The sequence below is a fragment of the Trachinotus anak genome, unplaced genomic scaffold (assembly GCF_046630095.1).
Source record: "Trachinotus anak isolate AG129_WGS33_773 ecotype Australia unplaced genomic scaffold, CSIRO_AGI_Tana_v1 ptg000009l, whole genome shotgun sequence".
NCBI classification, from domain to species: domain Eukaryota; kingdom Metazoa; phylum Chordata; class Actinopteri; order Carangiformes; family Carangidae; genus Trachinotus; species Trachinotus anak.
The window spans coordinates 8,431,128-8,457,370 of record NW_027273860.1 but is presented as its reverse complement, the minus strand read 5'-3'; the positions used below and the strand labels follow the sequence as shown (position 1 = coordinate 8,457,370).

The following is a 26,243-nucleotide window of genomic DNA, read 5'->3' as shown; positions in this document are numbered from 1 at the left end:
AGAACAGACTTATAAAACTGGGCACTGTGGATCAGTAATGTGTGCCAGCTCTTTGGAACCACATTGCCCATGAGCTTTAAAGTGGCTGAATGTAAGTGCGATAACACGCTCTCGCACTGCGTGACCGTTCCTGGCAACTCAGAGAAGAGTCAGTACTGGGGAGATCTTCGTCATGCCCCTGATTCATTGTCATCTTCCCTCTCCTGTCATGGTCACTGAGAGGTGGCCAGGCCAGCTGCTACAGGGCACTGCAGAAAGCTGTGGCATGGAGGGATGCTGGCAGGTCAAGAGAAGCCCCCTCACTGCTCCACCAAGCCAGTCCTCACCAAACTGGCTCTGTGAGTAATAAGACTGTGGTCTACAGGGGAAATATGATAGGAGGAAAACCTTGATGGAGACTTGAGTAAATAAAATCAATTGTTCTCCATGATTGGAGCTGCACAGTTAATCGAAATATAATCAAAATTACAATATGGCCAAGTGCAGTATCCAAATTGCAGGTGCTGTGGAGAAAAAAAAAAAAAAAAAAAAATCACAGGAGCTGCTATTCCTTTAATATGCTGTGCATTGTTAGCACTGTAAGTGTTGTGGTGTTACAGAGACGCCTGGCCTACAAATCATCATCATTCCTTAATTTTATTCAGTTAAAAAGAAATGAAAAACGATCATTCCAACTGAAATCGTATCACGTTGCATGTCGTGCAGCCCTATCCATGATGTAACTCACTGGAGTCTTTTATTAGATGTTCCCTACCTCCAGTTTGTAACGCTCGAGGACACCTCATCCCTGTACTCTTTCCTAAATAATGCAGGGATTCAAATTGATGACCCCCCTGACAAAAATACTGGATGCCTCTTTCTCTTACTCCAAATTATTATGAACCTTCATCACAAAATCCCTCATCAGTGTCAGGGAATGGTGAAAATGTCAAATTAATTTGTTATTATAGGATGTGACACCTGTGCTATGTGGAGGTTAAATAGGTTGACATGACACTGATTGCGTCCCTTTCCTGTCCCACGATCATCCCATCTTGGCGGCTATGGTTTGATGATTACCGCGAAAATATTATTATTGCCGATGAAATAATTCATCTAGAGCGCCGAAGGAATAGCGCACACATTAAAAACACCTTTTTAAAATGTGGGGATGATAACAGGAGCTATTAGGCTGTCTAGACAGTCAGACTATAAAAGCCATGAGTGTCTATCTGTTCAATAAAAAGCTATTTATGTTATAAAATGTTTTCTGTTCAGGATTACCTACACTTTTCCATCGATACCATACTCTTTAGTGTCTCCTGCCAAAACAAAGATCTCATCAAAATCTTCTCAGCCGTCTCCTCTCATCACTGTCACTCCAGTAGACAAGCCATGTAGACTTTCCTAAAACTTCAGTCTGCATGTTAATCTGGCTTTACTGTGTACACATGCTTACAGACTGTGGTACAAAGAGAGATCTTAGATTTGGATAGAAATGATGTTAGGAATTATAGTGGAAACCCCTGTTTAGAAGTATTCAATATGTTTGTACAAAAATTTAGGTATTTCCATTTCTAAGCCATGATTGTTTTCAAATGGATATGTGCCTTTCATATATGCTAACAAAAAGCTCTGTCATAACAGAGCTATTTCAGCAAGAAATATGCCTATACTCACATTCAGAGCCCCCACAACTGAAGCAATGAGGGGCTTCACTTAGCTCCATGGAGCTGCTCACACAAAGAATATCAAATCGTGAGTGAGTAAAGTGAACATGCAAACCTTTTATGAAAAATCACTTTATCTGCATGACTGCTATTTGACTTTTAATGATATTTGAAAGTGAGAGAGTTAGAAATAAAAGTGGAAGAGCTTTCTTACTTTTCATATGAGAAATGCACCTTAGCCAAACCATCCTGGGTCACAATGTCACGGTTTGTGAAAGTCTGGGTGGAAGGTTTGGATTCCTTTCCAATTCCTTTGAATCCTGATTTATTTATTTGTTTTATTATTCTGACACAAATATATAAAAATGTGAATTTTCATGTTTTGTTTTTTTTCCATTTCATTTCATTGTAAGTTGGTTCTCCCATTTTTGTCAATGGTCCTTATATTTATTTACTTATTTATTCTCTACACCATGTCTTTTAAAGATAGATAAGATATACACTGCATTTGCAATCCCCGCACATATAGTTATCAACCAGAGCAGTACTCTATGTACAGATAAACAATAACAATGAAAAACAATCATTTATTTGTTCAGCTATTTCTTTGACTTGCAAGGGTTTACAAAATAAGGATTACAATAAAACTGAAGTAAAGTCACCTAAGGCTGCAACTAATGCTTATTTTCATTACTGTTCATCAATTAAAATGTCAGACAATGGTGAAAAATGCCCTTTACAATTTCCTAAAGACTAATGAAACCAGTGAATATAAACATTAGAAGCAACATACAGTATATTTGCAAAACAGTCAAATAACTGGCTAATGAGACAGCCTGAAGCAGATAGATCAAGTGCCTGAGTGCAGGTACCCATGTCCAAGTACATGGCTTCCAGATCTGCCTCCATGGTGGGAAATAATGTCTATACTCAAAAGACTGCAACCAATCTGATACTAAAGCATGAGTCTTCGTATAATCCTTTGTGAGCCACCGATTCCACTATTAAGCCACAAATCCCCTGCTCACACATTGTCGGTATCATTCCTGCAGGTGACCATACACACCACAACACTTCATTAAAACCATCCAGAGAGAGTTATCTCTGGGATGACTTTTTCCCCAGAGGAGGTATTCGTGTATTTATATTTCTCCATCCAGGTCCCCTCCTCGCCATCAGTAGAGAATATCACAATATAACGCCATCAATAAGGCTGTTTAAACAAGCCAGTCAGCTAGCAGAGAGTTTGTGTTTAGAATGGTAATAGTGGGATGTGTGCGCTATCACCCTACACACAAGTTCAGTAACACTTGAAAATTGCTTAGCATTCAGCAGCTGCTTCCAGCACAGAAAGGGATATGCATCAGTGCTGAGAGTGAGAGGGAGAGTGTGCATAGGCAGTCCTCCCCAGTGTCTGGCCGAAGGCCTCCCTGGTGGATTATGTTACCCAACAATGGACGTGGCCTTTCACAGTCAGAGCATGCTCCAATAGCTGGAAGGCATACAAACATGCCTCTCTTCCCTTTTCCTTTGCTCTCCCACCAGAATTGACATTGTCCCCTGGCAGATACAGGTCTACAGTATGTCTTTATATCAACAAATGAGTGCCCTAGTTTCTGGTGAAAGGCAAATAAAAAAGCAGGTTATCACACCAAAGCATTTCAACAGAGCGTGCAGTGGCGTGAATGGCATCACATGTGAAACGGGACCCAGTGTCCCTGCATGTTTGTGAAGACGAAAAAGGTGAGACCACTGTGGCTTTTAGCTTCTCCACAGTAATTAAAGCTGGTCAAGGCAGAGGGCCTGACAGGACTGTGGAGAGATAATGATGTGTTAAGACATAGTGTACGCTATTGTGTGTTTATAATGTGTGTGGAGAAACACACACTATCAACACAGAGATGGAGAGACAGCCTGAGGCATAGACTGCAGTAAGTCCTGCAGGCATGAGCAGGCATGAAGGGAAGCGTCGCTCTTCATCAGACATTCAATAGCTGTGACTTAAACACTGATGCACACACAAATATCCCTCAGCGGAATACTGTACAGTATATACAGCAAAGTGACTTCATCATCACTAAGTGCAATGTGCTTCATGCTTCAGTTATAGCTCCATATTTATTATATTTGACAACTGGGTGACTGTCGAAGCTAAATGAACATGTTATGGTGATTGCTGAAATCCAAGAGCACAGAAAAAAAAACAACTTAAAATATCAGACGTGTTTTTCAGAATAAATCCTGGGAAGCAGAAAGTGTTTTTTTTTTTTTCATCCTGAAACTCCTCAAAAGGCAGATTATCTCAGAAGAGCAGGATTAGTACATTTATTCAAGGACTGAGTCTATGTTCATTCAGTGTGAGTAACAATCTGTGCGGGTACAGTGAGGACTGTTTCATAAGCAGTGGCACACACACTCCTCATGAGACCCTCGGTCTTCGGTGAATACAGGATTTATAAAGAAGATCAACTCTCTCTAAACCTCACAGTTTGAAGCACAAAAACATAAGGTTCTCCACTGGTTTCCCCGAGGTAGCACACAGCTTGTTCTCCTTGCTTTTGAAAAAAAAAAAAAAAAAAAAAAAAATATATATATATATATATAAACCACATGAGAAAAGCTGAAGAAATTAAATTGGCATGCTGACAGCTCCCATACGACCAATCGGAGCAGCTAAGTGCGGCGGAAAGTGCGCAGGCTGAGATTACAGGACTAGTGCAGGAGTGCTTGAAGAGTCCCCTCAAGCCAAACTAATAAGTCCTATTGGTGCGAGAGAGAAGCCTTGGACACAGCAGATATCCTGTTCTCATAAGTGAACCACTGAAAAGCAACAAGGCGTAGTGGGACCTGACCGGGCCCTACTCAGGAGAACGGTGCAGCGTAATTAAAATTCAGCAAAGAAAAGTACACAGCCTGGAACTATAGCACATCAGAGAATACCGCTATCGCTGACTCATCATTGCTGTCATCCACAACCATCATTGCAACACGGTCGTAACTTCCGGCCTTCCCTGATAAAACCTGAGGGGGGCAAGTTATGAGCAACAGCTATGTCATCACTGTGCATCGCAAAATCTTCTTCGCCGTCATCATCCCATATTTTTATTGTAAACCCTTCGGGTGTTAGAAAGCAATATTTGTGCCTCCTTTCTGCCCCTCCGGCTGCTCAAATCTGATGGCCCTTTTATAATTTCATTTTAATGTCATGGTTCCACGGCTTCAAAGACAAGCTGAAAACAGAACAGCAAACACACAAACAAGGCCATTTGGACTGCCTGCGATGACACATTTACATCCGGACAGAATTATCTGCATAATTACACGGCAAAGCCAGACTTGCTGGGTATGGAAGGAAGTGTGAAAAATGTACAGAGATTTTAAAATATTCAGCAACTCTTATCTCCCCTCGAAAGCGTCCTTAATATTCCACTGGCAGCATGTGGAAAGCAGTGGCTGAGGCACTGATTCCAGGTACATTGTGTTTTAACACAAGGCAGACCGGAGCAGGACAGGCCTTCTGCTAATTAACGTGGGAATAAAAAGAGGAAGTCACAAAAGATCCTGAAGTCAGTGGATTCTTATATCATCGGTGAGGTGGCTGAGCTATATGGAAATGATACAGAAGGAAGCCACCGCAGCTGATAACAGCCTCAAGACAAAAGGGAAGCTAATGAAGTACAGGTACAGGGTTGAGAGTTCAGCACAGAGTCCATCATTATCTGACTCTGTGAGAGGAAAGGCAGCTAATGATCACTCCAACACCCCATCCACACAAACATATGAAGCCACCGCAGTCACTCATACAAGCAAGATGCAGACGCTCTCTAATGGGGGATGGGATTGGGAGGGGAGCAGATGCTGGGGGCCTTGTGTTTAACAGGGAGAGCGTGCACGTTTATGGTTTAAGGAAGTGACACAAGCACAGAGGGAAGATCCACAGATTGCAGGACTGTTCGCTGCTTCTTTGAGATAAGAGAAAGTGCTCGCAAAAATGTCTGCCTTGCAATGCTTTTCACTTAGAGTAGGCAAGAAAAAGAAGATAAAGAGAGACGGGGAAAAAAAATCATTAAATGTGTCTCTTATTCTCTCGCACATTACATGAAATCTGGAGGATCTGTGTGAGCTGCAGCTTTTAGTCAATATCCTCTTTCGTACATTATTTCAGTGCTCAATTCATTTTCGCAGGCACTAATAGCTTCTTCATACTTGGTTGACCTCTCAGCCTTGATCCCTTCCTGTCGTCCTTGAATCTTGCTCTACCTCTGCTGGGGAACAACAACTGCATTTTTTTCCAGTTGGCTCAGTGCCCCTTAACACGCACAACAATAATTACAGTCTATTCTAATGGCGTATAATTTTCATCTACACCAAGAACCATTAACACAGCTTTATTCTTGTGGACAAACTGATTGTGCATTTACATCAGACAAGTGATCCATTCATACCACAGCTGGAGTTAGTCTAGAGAGTAATTTACAGATGTAATGTTGTTCATTTATTCCAGCTTAATTTCACAGGGTACTACTTGTGGCAGTGTTTTAATGCCTGGAATCACACGTTCAGTCTGGAGCAGTGCTGTCTGTGCAGACCACATGCAACAACATCAAGCCGATTTCCTAGGAGGCTGACTGAACCAAAGAGCCTGAATAAATCCACAGAGCAGATATATTGCTATGGGAATAAGGCATGGTGTCCCAGTGCCCATCAGTGGAGGTGCCTACAGCCTGCAAGGCTTCAGAGTCTATGATGAAGGGAAGATGTGGTCAGATAAACACCTCAAAGCCTTGGCCACAGAGAGTGATATGATGGCACATGTTCTGCTGTCCATTACTGCATCCTCATCCAAGTGGCAGCAGCCTGTTCTGATTTTTTTGGAGGGCTTTTAGTGTTCAAACAAATAAACAAAAACAAAAAAAAACATGCACTGTTCATCTTGCAGAAGCAAAACTGATCAGCTCATCCTCATGTTAATAAATGCCAAAGACGCAATTGCAGACGCGGTTGCTCCGTCAAGGCGCACGGACTGGGTGATTGGATATTTTACTCTTGCCTCATTATCACTTACGGCAAGTGGCAGAGGAGGCTGTCAACGTGCCACAGGGGGAAAAGCAGTCTAACAACTTTGTCAAAACAAATTGCCTTATTTCATTAGGACGACAGGTTGATTGGAAAGTTATGGAAATGTTAAACCACTGAACCATCCGTCATGCGAAATCTGATAACACGAGAAAAACCAGCCTGACGAGATGACTGCATATTCAAGAGAGGGGAAACAAAAGTAGTTGTATGATAAAAGAGATCATCGATTTTAACTGATGACAAGTGCAAACAAATCCTCACTGCAGAATGAATAAAACGAGCAAACAATTTGCGCATTTGGCCCCTTACCTTGTCAACACAGCAGACCGTCCTTTTCCGAGAACCGCCTCAAGAGTAAATCCTCTGAATTCGGCTGGAACTGCGTCTTTGCCTCGCTATTATTACAAGTCGGGGTTTGATCATACAGGACGTCACTTGGATGGTAAGGTCCCGTACACTGTAGTGTCTTCCTGTATCGCTCCGTCTGTGGGCTGCAGAGGCATCGCTGAACGTATGAAACAGCGCTGCACATGAACGGAGAAAGGGAAAGTCCGGCATGGAGTCCGCTGTTCGGATTCGTCCACCGACCAAGTTTCACTCTCTCCATCATTCTGCGGCACGTTTTAAGAGATACAGAAGTTAAATGATATTTAAAAAAAAGTGTCACCGCTATTAATGCTGGTGATGTGTTGCGGATGAATATAACAAAAACAGGGGAGAAGTGCGTCCTGTGAAGTGGGCCACAGGTGCATTTAATTTATCAGTAATTATCTCATTTAGAGGTGGAGGCTAGTGGCTAAAGCTAACGGCACTTCCGCTTTTGTAGGCTGATCTTTCCTTGAGGTTTGGGTAAATGTTTACATCTTGTGTGTTAAACCGTGTCTTATCTGTACCACAGAAAAGGCCCACAAATAACATTTTGATATGTGTGTTATAGAAAATGAAAATCCCTCATGCATTGTTAAAAAGCAGCAGCTGAGCAGCTTTTATCATCTAAAAACAGATACACATACACATGCACCCTCAAAAAAGAAGAGACAATTGTTCAGCACAGTGCACACAGGCACATCACACAGGCTTCTTCCATCACTCTCTGTCTCTCTCTAGCAGTGATGCTGATGAATGACTGGAGGCGACTCTGCTGAGAGAACCAGCAAACCAGGCTGGCCTCTGCTCCGAGCCTGCCAGGCAGCCCTAGATCTAATAACAAGGTTGCATACTTCAGTGGCATAGCCCTGGCAACAGCAGCAGCTATAGCGAAGACTGAACTTGCTGTAGGCCACTCGTGTTTATTAATATGGACTTTGCATGATCAGGGTTTAACCAGATCAGTTATGGTTTTGGAATATAATATGTGGCTCTGGTTTGGATGTGGCACCACGTAAAAAAAAAAAAATGTCTACATTGAGACATTATCTGGGGATTTACTGCAGCCTGAGGTCTTTACATCAACCAGCAATCAACAATTTATTGGTGGCAGTCAGTCAATAGAGGCGTTCCCTGAAAGTGTCAGTGAAATCAATATTCCCCCATGGCTCAACACACGCAGAGAGGTGGAGAGAGGTGGAGGGAGAGAGGAAAAAAAAACATAAGCAGAGCCATAATGAGTGGCCACATTTGCACTATATGCAAATTAGATTGATTATCTACTGTATGTTGCCAGTGAAGCATTGTGAATGATCTGGGGTGAAATAGATGTTGTAGAATTCAGTAAACATACCAAAACATGCCAGTTTTCTCCTGTCCACGCTCCCCTTGACTCTAATGGCCAGTGTAATGGTTTAAACCTGCCTGATCCCAGTGTGATGACGGATTTTTCTTGGGGGGGGGGGACTAATTGTCACCCAAAGCTAACCGCAGTAAATCTGTCTTCAAAGAACAACACACACTGCTATCTGTAGGCTTAAACAGGGAGGGAGTGTGTGTGTGTGTGTGTGTGTGTACACAGTGTCTTTATGGTTACTTTTATTCTAATCCAAGATTGTTTTCTGTGTGTGGTGGCTTTAAGGGGACTTGTGCTGGTGCAGTGAGTCCCTCAGGAGGCATGTGTGATCTTATTTGCGTCACGGCGTCTTGCGAGTACAGTACATCCATGACAGTAGCCTACACATCAAAGTGTGTTACATGGCTTGCCTTTTTCAAATTCTGTCTTGAGGCTGGAAAACAGAAAAAAAAAACTTGCTGAAAATAAATAAAACCCTAAAATCCCTGAGGCTTGTCAACAAAACATTTCAACAAGACCTAAAACAAATTCATGTTTATTTAAAAAAAAAAAAAAAAAAAAAAAAAGGTAACTGAAAAAAATAATATCCATGAAAACAACAGTGTTTGAACACATTTCAGATTAGATCACTCTAACTGTGTGCATGTTGTCAAGACATTTGTGGATCCTGAATCCAGTCCATATTTTACCCCTCTCTCTGGCTCAGCATGCAACAGCCAGCTATTTATCAATAATTCATACCAAAGGAGGTAGATGCAAACATATGAAAGATGACACAGACAGTGCAAAGTAACTATTAGATTACTTTGTTGTCACAATCCCCAATAAATCACATTTTAACACTTAGTCAGATCCTCAAACTCTTAAGGTCTCAGACAAAAAAACTCCAAGGAACAGCAATTATTCTGTATTACCTGCTCGTTATATATGCATTTCTATAACTCAATGACACCACAAATACATTTTTCAATGTGTGTAACATGTATTGACTCTGTCAGCTGAGTAATCTCAAGGTTTATAATGAAGGGTGCAATTTATTTGATTAATCAAATTTATGATGCCTGCAGATGAAGCACAAGCCATATTAATGTAAATTATTAATCACTTCACATCATTAGAAATTCTGCTGATGCCGGCACAGCAGTGACAGCCCTGTAACAGTGACAAGCTTAATGAGTATTTTTAAAAATTAGGTCAAAACATCAAATAACACTAGAAAGACGTCTCAGCTTGTGGAGATGGATATTCCAGAGTAAATACAAGAAATCGGAATTGCAAAACATCTGAAGAGAAAACAGAGTCATATTTTTATTTGTGGCAGCATATTGATTGCAGCAGTAGTATGCAGCAGATGTCACCTAGTTTCAGTGCTACCTTCCCATCCCTTCCTAAACTTCCATCTTCTTCCCTCTTAACTCTTTCAGTCTTAAGAGATTAGCAGATCTCAGCTACAAGACGTGGCTGGATGAAATCAGTTTCACTGGATGGGAGACCACGAGCATGTTCCCACCCAGCATTTTCGATCGATGCTCATGAAACAGCCCAGAGGGACGTCTGCAAAGCTTTGATGTTCCCTTGAAGACTCTATCGCTTCACGACTTGATTTAATTCCAGCCTCTTTGTCTTGAAGCAAATTAATTCCAGCTTGAAAAAGTGACATGTAAACATCAGAGTCTAATTTCAGCCTTGCAGTTTACATGCGCATTTTTAACTCGTTGCATTTTATAATTGCTCAATTAATGTTACACATCACGAGCATAATTCATATACGAACCTTCTTAACTACAATATTCACATGAATGCTAATGTACAGAGCTTGAAGATTTGCTTCTACTCTGTGGGGACTCTGGATTATACAGTTACTGTATGTTGTTTACTGTATACTAACATTTCTTCTTCTTCCAAATACTAGTAAAAGCACTAAGAATAGAAATGGCATTGAAGCTGAATAATTCAGACACAGGGGGTGGAATACACAATCAGTTTTTCCATGAGCCCTGAAAGAAAAAAAGAAAAATACAACCCTTAGAAACGCTGATATCACAGCAGCATATTGCCCTCAGTGAATAATCTGTTTATGTGTCTTATGTGTGTTGGTATATAGACATATTAATTTGTTGAGTGTGTGTACCACCACGGCCTAGTCATGAAAGGGCCAAGAGACACTTTACGCATGGATGAGCTAATCACATCAATGTCTTCTGTGGCTCGAGTTCATTCAGATGCACTTAGTGGATTTATAGATGAATAACTGATGAGTAACGATGTCTCAAGAATTACTTGAAAATAGTCATCACACATCAGTAAATTATCAGTTGGTAAAAGCTGTTTCAGCTTGTTCTTGAGAGTCTACAGGGGCCACCTTCCATTTGCTTTACATATAGTTCAGTGTAAAGGTCTGCGTTTTAATGTGGACCGTGTGCACTGTGCAGACCAGAATGGGTAGAAACAGCTCTGTTCACCCCACTGGGGTTTTTGAAAATCTAAATCTTCAGCTTCCAGAACAGAACAGCCAGCAATTATACTTTTTATTTTCTGTGTTCATGCCACTGCCCTCTTTCCTATTTCCCCCTCTAAGGGACTGCGCTTTTAACACTTGCCCAAACTGTACAAAAGGAATTCATAGGAAGTATTAAATATTGAACAGCACAAGTGAGAATGTTACAGCTTTCAGTACAGTGGATGAGTAAGGCAAGTTAAGGCAGAACCAGCTGTATCTGGATTCACATCGCTTTGGCTTAATGAGATTATCATACATGATGTTCAGGTGCTATACAAATACTTTTCTTCTACATCTGTCAGCAGCACTGTCTTAAATAGACACACATCTTCTTACGTCTACATTATTTTTCACAATCAGTTGATCCATCAAATATTCTTTAAATTAATTGGTTTATTGTTTAGTGTATGAAACCAAATGTTTCCAGTAGCAAAGACTATTATGTGAAACAAAAATGAGCAAATATTGTGTTGTTTTTTTTGTTTTGCATTTTTGCCTGATGAATTAATTAAATAATCAGTAATCAAGTTGGGGGAAAATACATTTTTCCGTTGATTGAGGAAACATACTAAGCTGTCACTCAGCCAACCATTTCTATTGTTTAGCAGTGAGCACAATTAACCGAAGCGAGCTACAGTTTAGTACTTTGCTCAGACATGTTCAGGCAGGACACACAGCTGCAGATGAACACCTAGCTGCTTGACAAATTGAAGCGCTGACCCCTCAGTTATGGGGAAGACTCGGGATGGTCTCTCTAATAACGAGTGTGCAACCTTGACTTGCTTTACACATTCAAGCAGGCTTTCATTACAGCACATCTCCGAATTTCTGTGAGAGAACTCCCGCCCCTGGGAAAGAGCTGTTTATATTGGCACTATTGGTATTGTGTTGTTACTTTCTGTCACCATGTTGTCATACTGTAGCTGCCATGTCCTTATGGTAGAGACAGGCGAGAGCAATTCCTGCTCGAACTGTTCACTGTCAGGTGGAAGGTGCTGAGAGAACCAAACAGTGACTACATTATCTTTGCTTCACTGCACTGCTTTCTCTACACTTTTCTTGCTCTTTGCCCCTCCTGCTCTCTCTTTTTCTCCGACTTTCTCCGACTGTGAAGCCCTTAATTCACTATGTCCCACCTGAAGTGACAGGTGTCAGAAGGGCTCCTCTCATATTGACTAAAGACTGTGACCTTGGAAAAGACTCAGCTCGTGTCACATTCATCAGGACATCTTTCCACTCTCTAAACCAGTCGGGGGGAGGAGGGGGGGACTGAACGTCATTACAATTTAAATGCAGTTGTTAAACTGTATGGGTTTACAATTGGAGTTGAAATAGAATTTTCAGGTTTATAATAATGTATAATGAAATCATTTGGTTTAAAAGGCTGTCACACTGTTCTAGCTGTCAGCCAGCGTCAATTAATTTGCAGAAAGCTGAAAAAAATGAAAGGAAAATATCCACTGAAAACCATTAGAAGAGGGAAAATGTCTGTGGCTTCAATAGACCATAATGCACTGCAGCCACAGGATATGTAAAGGGTATTAACTCTATTTTTCTACCCTCTTCTTTTAAACCTTGTCATTATGGCTCTGCGCTGTAACTGAATGCAACAAGTGCAGCCACATCTCTGGTTGATGTCTCAATGGATACTGGGAAATGTGGTGAATCAATTGTCGAAGAATTAGACATGGCGTGGTTATAGTTACGTTACGTTACAAAATAACACAAATTGATGATACTATGTAAAACCACCTGAGATCGGAGGTTTCCTAAAGGTAGTTTCAGGAAAAAAATGCCTTTGTGAGAAACAAAACTGTGCTTCCCCGGAATTCAGCAATTCCACATTTGAGACACTCTAACAAAGCCACTAAATCACCGTGTATTCTGCTTCTGGGAGTTTATGGCACTGACAGTATTGGATTCAGAGATGAAAGAGCGGGGGTGGGGGTGGTGGGGGGGGTGTGAAAGTAAATCATGGAGGATGGAAATATAGGAGGCAAAGCTTGTGAATGAGAGACACGCTGCTGCGGGCGGACGTGTTTTCAGAGGGAAAGCTTTGACGTTGGGATATCAGGTGGGGGGATCATTACTCTATAGTCACCATTAAACAGTAACCACAGTTACAGGATGTGTACCTTAATGAGATACATCCTCTTATGATGGAACAATTAATTATCACACAGACCGGAGGGGCCAAGCTCCTGCAAGGCACACCTCATTTCTCTAGACATCAGTCTCTCTGCAGCGACTGCTTGTCATACGCTTGTCATCTTTGTGAGGCAGCCATTTTGTCCCCTGCATATTAAACATTCAGGTTACCTCGATTTGGCTTTTTGTTTGGTTCAGTTTTGCATCATTTGTAGTGCAGGCTGGGTAATTGAAGGAGACGCGGTTTGTGCTCTCCATACCAAGCTGAACATGACGGATGATATTTAGCGTGAGTTTGAAATCGACAACACGTGAGAACTGAATGTGGAGCTGCATGAAAGGAAAGGAATTTTATACTCATTTGGGATATCGCTGTGTTTGAGATGAAAAGTGGATATGACTGTGTGCATACTGAATGTTGACAAATTAAAGGAAAAATGAAACACGAAGTGTTTCAGTGAGGTGACGTGCCACCAGAAGCTGCCAGAACAGCTTCTTTGCAAGTCTCAGTTGGAGGGATGAACACCATTCTCCTAAAATATTCCCTCATTAGGTGCTTTGCTGATGGTGGTAGAGAATGTGGTCTAACACAGCTTGTGACCCTTACAAATAAATCAGTGTCTACCGCCAGTCCCTCGTCACCAGTTACATATATTTATTGTTTGCGACCTGCTCAACTAAAGAGTGATTTTTTCTCTTGTTTTGTTTGAACCGTTTTCACAGCCTCAAAGAAGTGAAATTAGCCAATACTTTACATGGAGACAAGACTTTGAGTTGCAGCCATGCCAGCAGCTCTGTGAGGCTGCACCGTTGACTGTACTTTCGGGGCAGAAATATATGGGTTTTTTTTTACTTTCCTCTCCAGTTCATCATCTCACAGCCACTCAGATTTATCTTGTAGTGTCCCAGCCCACAGGTTGTGAAGCAAAGCTCTAACACACTGGTCCAAAATCTCCAGTGAGAGTTCAAATAGGCTGTGTGCTGGTGACTGTGAAGGCCATAACATATGATTTACTTCATTTTCATTTTTACAAAACCATTCACTGACCCCTTATGTCCTGTATGGAAAAATCTGCATTCACTTTGTTTTTCCTTTCCACATTTCTGGAAAGTGTTTCTTATTTTTCACATTTTTTTTTTCCACCTAACTGAGAACCAGCGACTAACTATGAATAATCAAATACCACTAAACACTAACCACTTTTCATTTAGTGCACGACTTTGACAGCACCAGAAGTAAATAAATGTCTCCCCAAACCTTCAAAGGCATTTCATCAAAATAAAGAAATATTCCATAGTGCCAAGCATGTCACTGAACTGTCAAAACAACAATAAAAGGCTTTTCATTTTTCATACTCATAGTAGCACATTTGTCTGACGGTGATCTGTTTTGTTTTCATTTTTTTTCTCACAGCAGTGGGTTTGAGCAGGAGTGCTTATCGCAATGCAGCTCTAGTTGACAAGATGTGACTTCAGGCCTCTAAATCCCCCAAATCAGATTTAGTCCAACATCACCTGGCTCATCTGAAGGGTCCTGTGATCCCCCACCTCCAGCCTTCACACTCCACTAGCAGCACCCAGGGTTTGAGTGACAGGAAAGTAGTGGCACTGAGAAAGGTTGTAAAGTTTATACTGTACAAATCCTGAGTTCTAAAAAAAAAAAAAAAAAAAAAATCCTATGTGTTGTGTCCAAACTTGATGCTCAGCGATAACACAACACACCAGTAGACAGTAGTGGTTACCAGGGTCCTTTGGAGGAATGAAAATATTATTTTGACAGCCTCTTACAGACCAAAGTGGTTTCATATGTGGAGATTTATCTCTTGTGATGGCTTGTCTTATGTGAAGGGGTGGGGGTAGGCGGGAATAAGATTGGATGTGATCCCTGTGAAACTTCCATCAAAGCTGAAAATATGGTATCTACTGCTGGCCAAAAGAGGTGAATCATTTTTAGTTCCCTAACATAGCTCATTTTGGTGTAACTCACAGTTTTGGAGCTCCAGATCTCTTCTTTTATCATGAGAGAGGAATATGTGGTATCTTTAAATGATTGATTCAGCAGGCCGCGCAGCTTCAACTGTTTTCTAATAACGTCTAAATTATTGTTCTGGGACTCCTGATTGCATTGAGAGGCTAATATCCTCCACTCTCACCTTTGCTGTCCTTTGCCATCCTCATTTGTAATCTAGTTGGCACAGCCACCACTATTGGTCATGGCAGTGTAATTGTGACATTAGGAGGTGACTTGCTTCCAGAGGGATCCACAAATGTCGCCCACAAATACAGCGTGAAAGTCACATAGCCTGGGCTGTGAGGAAATAAACAGTCCAAATACACAGAGCTTGTTAGTCATGGTCCCTAATTATGAAACGGTTCCTGTAGGACTGTCCCAGTTGTCCAATCTCTTCTGCACAGAAACGATGCCAGGGAAGCTGTCGGCGTGCGTAACTATTTGAATTTAAAATCCTTTCAAATATTTCCTCTCTTCTGTGATCGATCAGGATTTCCAAACACAAATTGTTTATCTAGGTCTCTGTCCATACAAGGTAATTGTTTTTCCTGCTGGCATCAAAAAAAAAAAAAAATTAAAAAAGAAAAAATGTTGACAATATTTTAATATTTAACAGTGTTTGGATGTAATCGCAGTGTGATGCAGAAAGCCTGTGAGAACGCATTGTTGCCAAGACCTACATGAGTCATGAAGTGAATCATAATGTGTTACCAGCGTGACAGTGATCTCTTTTAATACCCATTATGCACATAGTATCTCTCATAATGTAAGTGATCAAAGATGGCGGCCATGTAATTGGATATGATTTCATTCATTAGGTGATGAGCAGCCAACAAATTGGGCCTTGTCCTCTGCCAGCAGTCCGGGTCACAGCAATCAGTCAGTCAACTTGAAAGAGTCATCCCGTGTACAATGTGGGATAAAGATAAAGCCAAACACTGTTCTGTATGTCGCTGTAAAGTCAGCAGTTCTGTTAAGTGTTCTTGTGGTAAATTTAGCTTCATGCACTGGGAAGAGCTTGTTGACCTGATGGTCATGAAGAACCACTGGTGTCCACAAGCATCAATACAGAGCTTTTATTTTCTCCCACGTGTGTCAGGTGTTATGACTCACCTATAGTATAAAGTGTGCGCTCTCTGAGAGTGTGTAAGTGAGCGCGTACCTGTGTATATATCCTGCATGTGTATGTGTGAGAGTCCATAAAGCCTTTAATCCCAGCTGCATTAATTATTGCTGAGTGTTAAGTACAATACGCCACAAGGCAGCATCTGGTGCTGGGTGAGGGGACCGGCAGGGGACATTTTCTGGGTCGAGTGCTCCCTTTACAAAGGTTGAACCTCAGCTGGGCTGCCGTGCCACAGCCCCTCTGCACATGAACTCAGTCCTCAGAAGTAGAATAATTAGATCATATGGATAATGACACACATAGACACACAAAACTTGTTTTCATGTGACTTTAACTGTTGTGGTGTTATTATTTTGTCCCCGTGTCAATTAAAATTCATGTAATATGAGACTTTATATACCAATATTTGCTCTTTTATATTCTAGATTTTCATGAAATTAAGCCCGTTTTGATGCTATCTATTGTCTGCAATATATTTACTTCCAGTAATCATCCATTTACACCCAGAAATCAGCCTCAGCATTTACTGTTCACTAAGTTAACTCCATATCAGAGCTGAAATAGTAAGTCATGAAATTCTTATCAATATTTCTGCACCTGCTACCTGCTATATGGCAGAGACACTTTGCCAGACACTGTAACTTAAAATAATTTGCTAACACTTGTTCACTGTCTGATATATTAAACAGTATTGGACAGTAAATAAAAATAAACCACATTTTATTGAAGATTTGTCACATAGTTTTGGTCAGCGAAAAGGAGGAGGTGGAAGCGACTGACTGATTAAAGCTGACTGATTTCACCATAGTTAAACTGTGTGAGACTTTGTTTCCTGAAGTTACAGCGACGTGTCTTCATGCAGAGAAATATCCTCGGATAAAAAGCTCCATGTGATTCAGTACCTGTGCTTTCCTTTAAAGTCATGCTGCCTCCACATGTGACGCGGCATCACATCACTGACACAGTACAATGCAACGGTGCCACTGTGTGGAAGGAAGCTGCACGCACAACACCTGCAGTGACTGAATTATAACATACAGTCACGCAGCACTGAATAAATGGAAGTTTTAGCAACTACACTCTCACCTCTGCCCAAAAATGCAAACATGCACAAAAAAAAAAGAAAAGTTACAGTCCCTAAGTGATGCCTACACTATTCTTTCATATTTAAATCAGTTTGAGAAAAAAAAAAACTTTAGGGATTTTTTTGCCTGTAATCTAACCTGACGATAATGGAAGAATAGCTCAGTATGTGATAAATTATACCGATGACAGAGTATTGCACAAATACTGTAAATGTAAGCGGGCCTGATGATTTCCAAGTCACATGCAGTCTACCAGTTCAAACATAGAGCTGTCCCAAAATGAACAAACTAATCTTTTCCATTGGTATTTTTTACAACTTTGACACAAATCTAGTTTACACTGGTACACACTGCCTCCAGGAATTAGTGCCTGGACTCTTCAGGCTGACACTGGTAAAAGCTTGTTACCAAACTAACTGCAAGATAATGAAAGCATTTCAAACAAACTCAAAACAGGCACCCAGTGAATACAGAGGGAAAACAACACACCCTGGCACTAGCTCAATCTGAACGCCAGAAAAGGGGACTTCAACTTTTATGATGTGAAAGATAGAACTTCTCAGTGTACTTCTCTGTAAGGCACTGGGAAGATCCAGTCCATCCTTAGTTAGTAAAGGTTTTGTTTGCACACTCTTCTAATAATGTCCTGATTTTCTTTTCGTGGCGTGGTCTTTAATCTTTACCCTGTTTTTAACAACTAAGCAACATATTGTTTATGACAGAGGAAGATAAGAGATGTTCATTCCAGGCTCATAAAAAGGGATGACATCATGTATTTTATATCCTGCCGGGGCAAGTTATGATAGGTACTGTCATAACTTATTTGAGAGCAGCAGACACTGGACTCCTTTTGTTGAGGAAGAGCCAGAAAGATTGAGAATAGAGATGTATTTTCAAGCATAGATTCAGTTTTGTTTTTTTTATGTATAGTGAAAATATTGTTTTGTTGCTTTTTTGTCTAAAGCGGCAGTCATATCCTCTTGTGGACTTTTACCCTCAGACCACCACAATGGTGAACCACGACCTAGGCCGCGTTGTGCTCATGTTTGTTGGATTCCTTACCTTTTTGGTCGCACTCATATTGAACTCTCTGTCTGGATTCGGTGATAAATCAGGTGAATATTTGTCACTTAAACTAAATCTGTTAAAGATTTTGTAAAGCGTGGTATGTGTGGAGTAAATAATAAAAAGTGCTTATCTCGGTATCAGGTATTTTCCAGCAGAACATAGAAGATGTGACATTCAAGTATTCAACACCCTTAACTCCAGCAGAGTGGGCTCTTTTTGTCTGGGATTTCACATATTTTTGGGTTTTTGCCATGTTTATATACTTTTTAGTGGGATTCTGTAGAAGGTAGGTGTCTGCACCATTTGTTATATTTCACACATAATTTATAAAAGATGATGATGCTTAATAGCTTCATGCTTTCCTCTCACGCTCTTGTAATATTGCATGTGGCAAATCACTCCACCCAGTCCACAGGCAGCGTAGCCTTCCTCTGTGCAGTCATTTTCTCTTTACATGTTGCAGATTGCTTTGACATCATGAGTCTGATTATTTCCCCAAAGGCACAGTTTGTTTGTTGTGCTGTATTTCCCCTCCCTCTCATAACATTATCCTTGCTCCCTGCAGGACTGCTTATGACTGGATGTACACCATGCCCGCAGTGCTACCCTATGGATTTCATGTTTCTATTATCATCAAACAATGCTTGAACATTACATGGCTGTTTTTGTTTGACAGAGAGTAAGTGTGTAAGTTCAGGTCGTCCACCCACACATGTTCCTCTATTCCTCAAAAGCTTCTTTTTTTCTTCTTTTTTTGCTGTTGTTTAGTAGTATATTTGCTTTTCCATCTGTGTGTAGGTTGTTGCTGCCAGTGCTGATAACTTCAGCCCTAATGACGCTCACCAATTATATTCTTCTATTTTTCTCCTGTCATGGACTGAAGATCTATGGAGCCTGGTTGAACAAATACCACAAAACAGACCTCTGGCTTTTCAGAATACTGGTAAAACTATATTACAGTCGTTTTCTGTATGTGGAAATATGTTTTATTTTACAGTCATAATATGTAAACAGGGAAGGAAGGAGGCTGAATGTCAGCCAAACAATCAGATGTCTTTGATTCACACAAACAGTCATAAATTTATACATTCAGCAAACAAAGGTGCTCTTTGGAGTGAAGGGCAGCTTCACTCCAGCAAAAACACAGCTATCCAAGATAAAAGATTGAAATGAAATTTTATGTGGAACCGTAGGGTACATTTTAACCTTTATTGTACTTGAACATTAACTTAGTCAATTGTTTGTCATTTCTTTCTCGCGGCATAAGCAACATGTTGTTCTTGTTGCCACGGATGTAATCCATATTTGCTGGAATAAAACCATCTGTGTGAGGTATACTTAGTAAGCCACTTTGTTAGGAAGTTGTAATTGCAGCCAACTACTATTTGGTTACTTTGCAATTTACAGACAATATTTCCTTTATGGGTTGAAAACATTCTACTTCTTAAGCTTAAGGAGTAAGCTTAACCATTGCGAGAAAAATGCACAAAGCTGAAAACAGCTGTCTTTCTTAACTCAGCTGACATTTCAGAAATAGATTGTTTTTTTCAGTGAAGATATACTATTGTTGTGATAAACAAAATCATCTCTTACTCCATATTGTATGTTACAATCTAAAAGCCAGCCTTATTTATTTCTTCTCCTGTAGACCTTTGTATTTAGAGGAATGGTTGGATATTCTGGGGAATATGCTTATTTGCTTTCTTGCCTAAAGTTAGATGAAAAGATTGATAAAGCCACGCTGATGTTTGAGGGGACAGAGAGCCGCTGAGTCCACAACAGAAGAAGCCATCGAGCTTAATAACTGTTGCATGATTCACTTTTATTGTGTCAGAGTATGAACTGCTTCACAAGGGAGCAATGGTTTACAGGAAATGAGGCCACATTCACACCGACATTAGTGCTGTGTGAAAAACTGCAAGAAGTGCGTTTAGTGTGTGGTGGCACCACAAAGCATTGTTGCATCCTGCTGTTTATCTGGAAACTGTGAACATGGAGGAGAAACCAGTCACCACCATGATGACCTCTCAAGAGTTATACAACCCCCCCATGAAGGAGCTCGTACAGAAGCAGCTGCAGGGCATTTTATCAGTCTACAGGTCAGAATTACTGGTTCCTTAAATGCTAGCAACATGGCTAACCAAAACATTATGGAGACTTCTTTGTATGTTTCACATGTATTCGCACTCAAACTAGGCCTGTACAGTACTTTTTTTTGGTGTTGTGCGTCCCTATGAGACAGGAGTCAGTTGCATAATTTTGTATCTCAAATATGTGGACTTATTAGTGACAAACAATAGAGAGAAATAGAAGCCGTGGCTGCTGTTGTGTCTCCACCTTTTTCTCCTGGACAAGCGTTCCTCTGTTTCCAGTTTTCACGCGAAACTAAGCCAACCATCTCCTGGCCGCAGCTTCATATTTACCACACAGACATGAAAGTGGTAATGATCTTCTCATCTACCTCTAAGCAAAAAAGCAAATGTGTTTTTCTGAAAATGTCAAACTACTCCTTTAAATTCGCATTTTATTACAGCCCTCCATTTGTTAAGTCCCACTGCACACTGCTGATAAACTATAAGGTCAAAAAAAGCCAAAGCTGCTGGCTGCTCCATCATCCATATCTAAAGGGTGAATCCTCACCGAAATGCTCGGTCCCACTGGCTCTGCAAAGGCTGTGCACCAGGCAACTGTGGTCAGAGATTAGGAGGCTAGAAGCACCCAAGTTAGGCCATAGCAAACCTTGAGATTGGTTTCCAGTCCATCCTTGCCTTGCACTTCACTTAAAGAAGAGGTGATAGATATGGCCACGTGACAGGCCGGCATCCTGTATGGTAAACTGTATTTGAAGCTTACAGAGAATCTGCCAAAAGCTTCAGGATTAGGATGTTTACAGAGGCCACAGAAGCTGCTCACAGCTTTCCAATTGGCTGCTCGTAGAGCTGAAACAATAAGTCCAACCTCACTTTCACTGTCGTCAGAGACTCTATAGACTAATCAGGTGACCAAAAAAATATATATATATATAAATATATATATACACACATATTTTATTGAAAGATTGATTGAAAACTGCTCGCACTTGAATCATTCAAGCTCTGACGCTTTCTTTCATGTGTTGAATCAGGTGCAAAATGGAGTGGCAGTGTATGCAACATGGGGGACCCTCTCCACTCTGCTGAACCTGACGATATACTTACAGTATAAGACAGAAGCGACTAAATTCAACTGTGCAGTGCTTTCACTGCTGCTGCTTCTGATGGTGCTGTTAATCTGGTGAGCCTGACTCTCTGCTGTGTTATATTGTTTAGCTGTCGGATGTTTTTGTCTTCCCCTGAGCAAAGGAAGCCAAATCTTTTGTCTTTGTCTCCCAGGTTTCTGTTCGAGAACTTCTACCTTGATGAGCATGTGCGTTATATTGTGACCATCTACCCTGTGGTAATCCTGTGGTTGGCTGGCACCCTGAGCAACTCTAACTCTCCTGAAAGTTACATTCATGTCTTTGCAGGTACTGTTTTACACTTGAACTGAGGGGAATGAGCACCTTCCCCTGTTTTCCTCTTGGTGATTAGTGTAATATCGCTCCTATTCATTCACTCATACCTATATTTCATCTCATCTTCCCTCTTCAGCTGTAATCCTGGCTGTTTCCTGCTTCATATTTGGGGCACGCATTGTCCTGGTCGCATGGAAGCACCACAAACAGCCACTTTACAAGGACAACGGACTCAATATGTCACCAGTAGAAATCGCCTTGACACAATGGAAACTCTTTCTATGAACATTCGCTGAGAATGATGCTGTATTTTTCTTTTTTTTTTTTTTTTTTCCTGGATGGAAATGTCAGTCGATTTGAAATGTGCAGTTGTTAAGCTACAATAAATACTACATTTAATGTGTAAATACTACAAATATGTGTTGTTCCTCACATCAAAATTGAATGCACATCTTTTTTTTTTTTTTTTTTTACAAATAAATGAATAAATGGGAAAAAAGTAAGTCATGTATAATTTCTTGATTAATTTTTAAAGGAATTTTAAAATCAAAATTCTCTGCAGAACAAAATTAAATTACACTGAGGAAATGGTGGGTTAATAAGAATACTGAAGAAAAATGTAATCACTGATCAGAAAAAATAAACGTTTTCAGGCAAAAAGATATTATAATTTTAAGCCAAATAATGGCTCAAGGCGTAGACATAAATAAGATTAAAAAAACACATGCAATAGTAAGGGTAAGGCTGACATTAATTATGAATATGACAGAAAGTGTGATTGGAATTACATCAATATTAGCAAATCTACATGCTGCACATTTTATTAAGAAAGTACACAGGTAATTGGACATCTGGCTACAAAAGAATACCTTGTGATGATATAAAACATGGAAAAGCAGTTGATTTACTAATTGTTTCAGCACCAACTTGTCCTGTAACAGGCTGGAGCTGTGTGCTGTTGTCCGCTAATCACATCGATCCTCAGCTCCTCCTGTCCACGTGTCAAAGTGTCCTTGACACTGAACCTCAAATTGCTCCTGATGGTCTGACCGGCAGAGCTCACTACCATCGGTGTGTGGCTGGGTCTGTGAATGGATGAATGAGATGCAAACTGTGGAGTACTGGATTTAAAATGCTGCCATTTAGACCATGCACCACGTGAAAACTGCTGAGCACAAATATATCCTGAGAATCGAACTGAGAGGAAGAAACAGCACCAGGACTCTCTCTCTCTCTCTCTCTCTCTCTCTCTCTCTCTCTCTTTCACACACACACACACACACACACACACACACACACACACACACACACACACACACTCAATGACAGGGATTGCAGGGTATTATGTGTATAAGCAAAGAGATAAAATGTCACAGTTCAGCACTCCAAAGTCCAAAATATGAGATTGTGGTATCAAATATTGTGTCCGAGCCTTCTGAGCTGTAGACACTTGTGGAGAGGTCCAAGATGTTTCTCATCTCAGTGAGAAACAGTGACCATGCGGTGATACATGCTTGGAGCATTGCCCTGGCTGTTATTAGTCAGGTGATCTCTGACATCTTCTTTAGCCTGGCGAAGGACAGCAGCGTGCCCAACGGTGAGTTACTTGACTTCTACAGAATATTTCACTCATGCAGTCAAACCAGAGCTTGAGAGGACTGAACCTGACGGTTTGTATAAGCTGGTCTTGTCCTCATAGTGATGTGTTACTGTGTGTGTGTGTGTGTGTGTGTGTGTATTATCAAAAGAAAAATACTTCTTAACATTAAGGATTTGAAAGTTATAACATTTTATGAGTGTTTAACTCACAATAAATGATACATCAATATATTTTTCAGCTTTGATTGCTGCACATTTGGTTGTGAATAGTCAGTGTATAAGAGGAATACTTAGATTTGAAGCCAAGAATATATTAAATACGTCAGCATGATTAATAAGGACATCTTACTGTGCACCTCTTACTGAAGACCTTTGCCCTGCACCGTCATTTGATGACATTTGATCCTGGATGGAGGCCAAATAAACTAACTAGATCATATAACAAGCACTTACACTTGTGATATGAAATGATAGTCTGTCGCATTAAATGGTAATGGTGTACTTGAAGTGGACAAATCAAAACACTGGTCACAGAGATGTACCCCAGTTAAAATGTGTGGCTGCTTTTTCATAAATCCAAACTGAGGATCAACTGTTTTCTTCTTGGTCTACAGCTCTGTTTAAGACCTCATTCAGGAATGTGTCTGAGACCTTCCCCCTGGAGGTGACCATGGACTGGTGGTCAGAAAGCTACTGGATTATTATTGACCTCTGGTCGAAGGCTTAGCTTGTGGAGGCAGTGGTCGGCCTTTTTATAAGGTACAAAAGATTTTGCCTTTAAAACTTATTACAATGCCAGAAAAAAAAGTGTGGTTTACCAGAGCTTCTGTGGTAATTAAAGTTATAGTTTGAAGTTTGAATTGGCAAGACATATGGTCACAAGTGTGGTTTAATACTACAGGTCCCACAGTTCTGTGGGCAGCAAACACAGCAACACAACATAATGGTGACTGCTGTATAAGTCTAAAGTGCAGCCAAACAAACTGATGTTGTAGGTTTACATAGGAAGGCAGACTCCACCTCTAAAACAATTATATAGAAATATGATCACAGTTTATACTTTTATTGTTCCATCTGTAGAAATGTCCTCGGTCCTCAGTCTTGCAATCCGGAAATCCACCCTCCAGTATTTTATCTGATGTGGACCATCATAAACATTACCAGAATATGCAGCATGCCTCTCTGGGACAGCCAGTAAGTTATGTACAATGCTCTCATCCTGTAGCACACACAACTACAGCAACATTGACTCTCACAAAGAAATACCATAAGCATTTAAAGCTGCTGTTGTTTAAAGCTGCTGTTGTTTTCTTCAGCGACATACTTGCAGCTGCCTTGCTCAGATGGATTCTACCAGCCCTCAGCTTCTACATGCTCTACATGTCCTACTCTAACCTCAACAAGCACAACGCCTGGCTAGCCATCAACAACCCTAGTGTGATCTCATGGACACGATACCTGGTAAGGTCAAATTTACAATTTCACCATCATCACTTGTGTGAATTTAGAGGTATCTCCACATGAATGCATTTGATTTATCACTTGTGACAGACCCAGAATGGGCTGGCAGTGTTTGCCTGGTGGTCTCTCTTGAATGCTGTGGTGGGTCTTGGCATCGTGCTCAAGTACAAAGCCGGTGTACCGGACCCACTGGTCAGCACCATCGTGCTTACCATAGTCTCCTTGTGCACTATAATCTGGTAAGAACAAAAAATCCTGGAGATTTCATGGAATGTAATATTAGTTTTTTGCTGTTTGGTTGTACAGCAAAATTATGGAAAGGAATAACTGAAAACGCACGTCTCCCCTCAGGTTCATCCTACAGAGCTTCCAGTTTACCAAGTACTTGCGCTATACATTCAGCGTTTACGCCATTCTCATTCTGGGCGTGGGTGCAATGTTCACCAGAGGCTATCGTGTCCATGACTTCACTGCCAACATAGTCTATTGCGGTAAGATCCTAAAAGACTGTGGTAAATACATATTTAACAGTCAGATTAGAATTTTTATTGTTGACATTTACCCTGAGTTTTATGATCTTTAGGGTTTCTTATGCTCCTGATGACCATCATGAGTCTATTGAATTTGATCTCCATGTGTTTGTACACGGACAAGTCAACCAAACCCCTTGCAATGGAGCCCCATCTGAACATTGAGGGGTGTGCAACAGTGTGTCAACCGGAGGGGAAGATGTAGGAAAAGCTTCAGAACTGACGTCACAACGAGAACTCTCTGCAACATCTGGGTTCATCTGGTGAAAAAACACAATAAAAAAATGTACTTATATATCAAAGTGTGGAAATGTATTTCTCAGTCACAATATCTGACCACTGATCTAACCTAAAGTGAGTGTTTATCATTTGCAAGTGTGCATTTTACATTAATTACCAAAAGGGGGCAGCAAATACTCACTTCACACTGAGAATGTGACATAGACATAGAGAGCTCTGCTGTACCAGAAGATGGCACAGTGGCTCACATTTTTATATGGAAAATCTCTTAAATGAAATTACAGAGCAGATGCTTCCAAACTGAATTTCATTAAGGAAAAAAAACACAAAACAATCAAAATAATTTTAAGAAGAATACCATAGAGTTGTTTGTTTCTCAGGCCAAATTTGATCTGCCTTTCTTCAAAAACAGGAAATCCTAGTGCACATTTTAAACTCTTAACATAAGCTGGACTGGGATGAGGTTACAGAAAACAGCAAATATCAGTTTTCTTACTCAAAATAATGAAATTTTCTAAATTGGCGGATAAA

General features: G+C 40.6%; 3 protein-coding genes across 6 annotated transcripts in view; 2 read left to right on the top strand and 1 right to left on the bottom strand.

Moving 5' to 3' along the window:
* dlgap1b (discs, large (Drosophila) homolog-associated protein 1b) overlaps positions 1-7,508 on the bottom strand; it is an 89,569-nt gene extending 82,061 nt beyond the window's left edge. The window contains exon 1 of one of the 2 annotated variants that reach the window (XM_071485027.1): positions 7,038-7,508. The gene's annotated coding sequence lies outside the window, so the exon portion shown is untranslated. The remainder of the gene's footprint in view (positions 1-7,037) is intronic. The other variant, XM_071485026.1, reaches the window with a different exon arrangement.
* A 10,621-nt stretch (positions 7,509-18,129) lies between these two features.
* On the top strand, positions 18,130-22,381 carry LOC139625717 (uncharacterized). 3 transcript variants are annotated; one of them, XM_071485904.1, is made up of 7 exons: positions 18,130-18,436; positions 18,531-18,675; positions 18,955-19,068; positions 19,188-19,332; positions 21,514-21,662; positions 21,761-21,894; positions 22,019-22,381. In XM_071485904.1, the coding sequence occupies exons 1-7, from the start codon at positions 18,244-18,246 to the stop codon at positions 22,165-22,167; spliced, it is 1,029 nt and encodes a 342-aa protein (XP_071342005.1). In that variant the 5' UTR covers positions 18,130-18,243; the 3' UTR covers positions 22,168-22,381. The 3 variants fall into 3 exon arrangements, with proteins under 3 accessions (XP_071342005.1, XP_071342006.1, XP_071342007.1); XM_071485905.1 differs by lacking the exon at positions 18,130-18,436 and having other exon boundaries at positions 18,526-18,675; positions 22,019-22,307; XM_071485906.1 differs by lacking the exons at positions 18,130-18,436; positions 18,531-18,675 and having other exon boundaries at positions 18,953-19,076; positions 22,019-22,307.
* An 851-nt stretch (positions 22,382-23,232) lies between these two features.
* Positions 23,233-25,767, top strand: LOC139625236 (uncharacterized). Its single transcript, XM_071485025.1, has 7 exons — positions 23,233-23,479; positions 24,096-24,240; positions 24,562-24,675; positions 24,798-24,942; positions 25,033-25,181; positions 25,294-25,433; positions 25,526-25,767. The coding sequence occupies exons 3-7, from the start codon at positions 24,620-24,622 to the stop codon at positions 25,675-25,677; spliced, it is 642 nt and encodes a 213-aa protein (XP_071341126.1). The 5' UTR covers positions 23,233-23,479; positions 24,096-24,240; positions 24,562-24,619; the 3' UTR covers positions 25,678-25,767.
* The last annotated feature ends 476 nt before the right edge of the window (positions 25,768-26,243 follow it).

Bases quoted from the DNA above. Each gene is read 5' to 3' on its own strand.
- LOC139625717 (XM_071485904.1), top strand. From the start codon at position 18,244: ATGTATAGTGAAAATATTGTTTTGTTGCTTTTTTGTCTAAAGCGGCAG. The intron at 18,676-18,954 runs GTAGGTGTCTGC...TGCTCCCTGCAG, and splicing joins TTAGTGGGATTCTGTAGAAG to GACTGCTTATGACTGGATGT. The intron at 21,663-21,760 runs GTGAGCCTGACT...TTTGTCTCCCAG, and splicing joins CTGATGGTGCTGTTAATCTG to GTTTCTGTTCGAGAACTTCT.
- LOC139625236 (XM_071485025.1), top strand. From the start codon at position 24,620: ATGTGGACCATCATAAACATTACCAGAATATGCAGCATGCCTCTCTGG. The intron at 24,676-24,797 runs GTAAGTTATGTA...TGTTTTCTTCAG, and splicing joins ATGCCTCTCTGGGACAGCCA to CGACATACTTGCAGCTGCCT. The intron at 25,434-25,525 runs GTAAGATCCTAA...TATGATCTTTAG, and splicing joins TGCCAACATAGTCTATTGCG to GGTTTCTTATGCTCCTGATG.